The sequence below is a fragment of the Topomyia yanbarensis genome, chromosome 2 (genome assembly GCF_030247195.1).
Source record: "Topomyia yanbarensis strain Yona2022 chromosome 2, ASM3024719v1, whole genome shotgun sequence".
Lineage (NCBI taxonomy): Eukaryota > Metazoa > Arthropoda > Insecta > Diptera > Culicidae > Topomyia > Topomyia yanbarensis.
This window is the reverse complement of record NC_080671.1, coordinates 185,700,568-185,705,263: the sequence shown is the minus strand read 5'-3', so window position 1 is coordinate 185,705,263 and position 4,696 is coordinate 185,700,568. Positions and strand designations below refer to the sequence as shown.

Below are 4,696 nucleotides of genomic sequence, written 5' to 3'. Positions count from 1 at the left end.
TGGAAGGAATTCAAATTTTGATTGTAAATCAGACGTGGAATGACCCATATATTTTGATCCTATTGATCACCAAAGATCCTCCTTCCTAACTGCGGTATGCCAAAAAATTATGTTAGCATGATGCACTAGAACTGGTAATAGTTACAGGACGCCAGATCAAGAAAATAGAAGTTGAACCATCTACAATTCGTTTGCTAAATCAGAAGATTTTGTGCAAATTTCGACATTCTCTTCGATCGAACATTTTATGGATATTTTTCTACTCATTTCGATTTAGCGTCATCTACACCTTTTAAACGTGTAGCTTAGAACACCTTGCGTTTTCCAGCACCGTCAAGGATTGTCATATTCGGTTAGCGCATAAATACTGAGAACTCTAGAATATCCATTGTTGCAACGAGAGTAAATTGTAACTTGTAAATAAAAATAAATAATAAAAATCAAATTAAACATCAATAATTCGTTGATGTACTATAGCCTTTCTTGTGACAAAGAACATGGATTGTCTTAGATTTGGCTTTGTTTTCATTAAGAACTTTTCAAAATTTCGTTTAGTTTCTAGTGACAATATGAAGTAATTAGAACTAAAAGCTTTATGCAGGGGCGGGTAAAGCGTAGTTGGTAAATTGATTACCTTTTACGCAGCTCATCACGGTTCGTTCATCAATCCCGCACATGTAGGGTTAGAAATTTTTCTTAAGAAATTTTCTAACCCAAAAAGAGGCGAATAACCATAAGGTTAAAACCTGTATAATCGAAATAAAAAAGCTTTATACAATAATTTTTAAGCCCCTCCCGAAATAAACTCCTGGCTACGGGCCTGGAAAGCGACGCACAATTCAAAAGTAAGCTAAAAGAACTTATGCTGCAGGTTGTTTTATTTAACCGTGTATGGGATTCCAATAACATAAAACTAACTTCTGTTTATTCGCAGTCTAGGGCACCCAATCATAGTAGGCAGGGTTAAAATGCAAGGAAATCAAAAGAAATATATGTTGTGTTTTGATCATGTTGATGTGTTCGGTTCGTTAAAAATATGCTCTGTCTGTTGATAAATATTTTTGCAGTAAACCAGATCAAAAACTAACCTGCATTACTACCAATTCAGGAGCATATAAGCTATAAGTATCTTTCAAGTTTAACTATCAGTATGTTACTGATTTTGATCGAATTTAAGACAAATGCGAAGGGTCAATAAACACTGGCTAGTGATTCAATCGTATATGGTGATTATTTAGTGAATAAAAACTACGCTTGTTGAATTTGCGTGGTAGACAAAAAGGAAAGAGAAATTATCATTGTGTTGTCACTTGTCTCGGCTGCCTGCGTCCCGTCAATTTTTTTTCTCACTCTCCCTCGTCACTGTTGTTGGTACTCACTATGCTCAGGTTCGCTTGCTCAAGTTCTCTCAACTGAAAAAGACAATCATTTTGATTTGTGACCGAAGCGTTGCGTACATTTGGAAGAAAAAGTGATAGTCATGATTTTGTGCAACTCTGCCTGGTGGATACTCCCAGTAAGCTCTTGGAAAGGGTCATCCTCAACAGGTTGACGACCTACGCTGAAAGTGAGAACGGACTATCGCAAAAGCAGTTTGGGTTCCGCAAAGGGAAATCGACGGTGGACGCCATTTGATGTTGTCCTGATGATAACGGGCGACAGCCTTGAAGAGTCAAGTTGCAGCTGGCTCACCACAAGACCGAGGTAGCGCTGGTCAGCAACCATAAAAAATTCAGCGTGTCGAGATCAGCATCGGGGGACAATCCATCCCATCGATGCGTGCGCTGAAGCACCTGGTTGTGATGGTCGACGATCGGTTATGTTACAATAGTCATGTCTACTTTGTATGTGAGAAGGCTGCAAGGACAACTAACGCACTGACAAAGATCATGCCGAATCACGTAGAATCAATATGCAGCACGAAACGTCTCCTGGCGGGTGTACAATACTGCGGTATGGTGCACCGGCCTGGGCTGCTGCGCTGAACTCAAAATGGAACAGGAAGAAGTTCACAAGCACGTTTCCCTTAGTGGCTGTTCGTGTCGTGAGTGCGTATAAAACGATATCGTCTGAGGCGGTATGCGTAATTGCCGGGATCCCATCGGCATCATTCTGGCTGAGGACGTGGAATGCTACCAGCGGAGAAATGCACCTAATGCAAGGAGATTAGTCCGAGCGGACTCGTTGGCTAAGTGGCAGCAAGAGTGGGATAATGCGGAGATAGGGAGGTGGACCCACCGACTCATCCCAAATGTGTCTACTTGGGTACATAAGAAGCGAAGGAGAGGTAAACTTCCATTTGACGCAGCTTTTGTCCGGGCATGAATGCTTCCGGAAGTACCATCATCGTCTTGGACACGCTTCGTCACCCCTTTACCCGGAGTGTGCGAACGTATAAGATACACCGGAACAGGTGGTCTTCGAATGCCTTAGGTTTCAAGAAGACCGATGGGGTACACCTGATTTAACAGTGGACAATATCGTTGAAGATATGTGCTGCGACGAGCATATCTGGGACGCTGTCAACAGTCAACAGTACAGTGGTTACGCGCATACTCTCCTAGCTGCAGAGGAAGTGGCGAAGGGATCAACAAAGTAGCATCAGTGGCTAAAACGCCGCCGTGGAACCACAAATCGGGTTTCGAGAGAAATTCCGGCACCGGGGAAACTCACCGACATTGTAGACTAGGTCCACCGCCGGAGCAATTGAGTAGTACGCGACGTAGCGCCGAGTTCGGCACGGCGGGGGCCAGCGAACCGGACGTCAGGCTTCACCCCACCGGGTAGCTCCTGAATAGGCTCGATCCACCGCCGGAGATTTTACTGAGTAGACCGCGTCTAATAGCTAGCAGTGGGTCGTTGGGGCGCCAGTGAACCGGAAGCTACACTCCACCCGAAATCTCTGGATGGACCTCAATACCAACTGGCTGGCCCGGCCCTAAACGGCTCACGGAGACGAGAGCTAAACGGCGACGTGATAGATGGAGACAGGAAGTAAGAGAAGAATCGAGAGTTAAATCAAGGTTCATAGGTCGAGCCATTCCATGAACCAAGTGAGGCTTCGAGATAGAGCAGAAGAAAGAGGTGCGACGAAAGAATATCGATCCCCCCACGAAGTAATATCTTGACGTAGTTCCGTGGGGAAGAAGGGCGTGAAAAATAAGGATTGTCTTTAGTGGTTAGGTACGAACGTGAGTCGTGAGTCCCGCACAGTGCCAATACACTACTGGCCAAGCTTTTCAAATTTTTAAAACCTTACTATAACAACATGCACATAAAATATATATTTTTGTTTCAGGCATGGGTGGATCCACATATAATTTCCTACACGTGCCCCATAATATCCCCATAATGGAGGACTCACACTCATGGTCCAGATTCACGCCAACTCTATGGTACTTTGATAGTGTTTGGATCAACCCTTGAAAACACAATCATCGTAGTCCGGCAGATCCCATTTAAAAACATCTTTTGGTATATTTATGGGTTAATGAGACCATTTTATTTATCTTTACATGGTTTTGAAATTTTAAACGGACCCTACTAATGGTCACGCCATTTCCGTTATAAGGCGGTCATGATCTGCGTCACCACTCTGTTGACCGCGCTCCACTTGTTTACGGCACTTGTCATTTTGAAAGCGACATTATTCGGGTTGATGTGCAGTCCCCCTTCTTTTCAAGCATCTCTATGCGTGTCGCTTCGAACCTCGAACATTCGAAAACCACATGCTCCGGTGTTTCCTCCATGTGTATGTACTCCGGACAAAAGGGTGATACCGCGTGTCCGAACTGATGTAGGTACTGATTGAAACAACCGTGACAAGACATGAACTGTGTCAAACAGAAGGTTACTTCAGCATGCCTCCTGTTTACCCAAATCGAGAGAAACGATAGGAGTCTGTGAGTCCACAGTCCTTTTTCCGTCGAGTCCAAGCCTTGCTGCCATTTGACTATCGAGTCTGCTCCGGGTGTTTTCCGTATTCCTCTGGTACCCTTCCGCTTCTAGCATTGATTATCTTGCACTAGGAAGATGTCGATAGGGATCATTCCAGCGATTACACAGACTGCCGTTGATGAGATAGTCATGTGTGCGCTGACGACCCGCTTAGTCATGAGCCTGATCGTACTACTCAGCTTCACTCGACTCCGATGTGTCTTTAACGCCGCAACCCACACATGGCCTCCATACTCCAGTACCGACGATGATACGCTAGCCAGAACACGCCTCTTGCTACTACTTGGGCCGGCGTTGCTCGGCATAATTCTGGCTAAAGCGTTTATAGCTTTGGCCAGCTTCTCACAGCCGTAGTCGACATGGGTGTTGAAGTTCAGTCGGTCATCGATCATTAATCCCAGTTGTTTCGGCGTCCACTTCGAGACTATGGCAGTGATTTGTATATATGTATGTGTGTTTGTTCTTTTTTGCTTGCTACGCTTGCTTTAGGATTTTAAGCCGACCCAGCACACATTCAGTAGTTAGACCATTCTACCGTTTTCGTACATCATGTGCCAGAGCGAGGGACTCTGACCAGAGAAAAAAAATTCTCTAACCTCCACGAAGAGTCCAACATTTGCCTGAACCCCCTAAATTCCATTTGAAATGACTACTTGGGGGGATGTGCTCATGCATTTCGCTTGATTCTAGGTCTAGCTGTTCGTACTAGTTCGCTGGCCTCATCACCGCTATATCAGTC

At 44.6% G+C, this 4,696-nt stretch overlaps 1 protein-coding gene across 1 annotated transcript; it reads right to left on the bottom strand.

Moving 5' to 3' along the window:
• Window positions 1–4,004: 4,004 nt before the first annotated feature.
• On the bottom strand, window positions 4,005–4,349 carry LOC131679931 (uncharacterized). The gene has a single exon (XM_058960677.1). The coding sequence runs from the start codon at window positions 4,347–4,349 to the stop codon at window positions 4,005–4,007; it is 345 nt and encodes a 114-aa protein (XP_058816660.1).
• Between the last annotated feature and the right edge of the window lie 347 nt (window positions 4,350–4,696).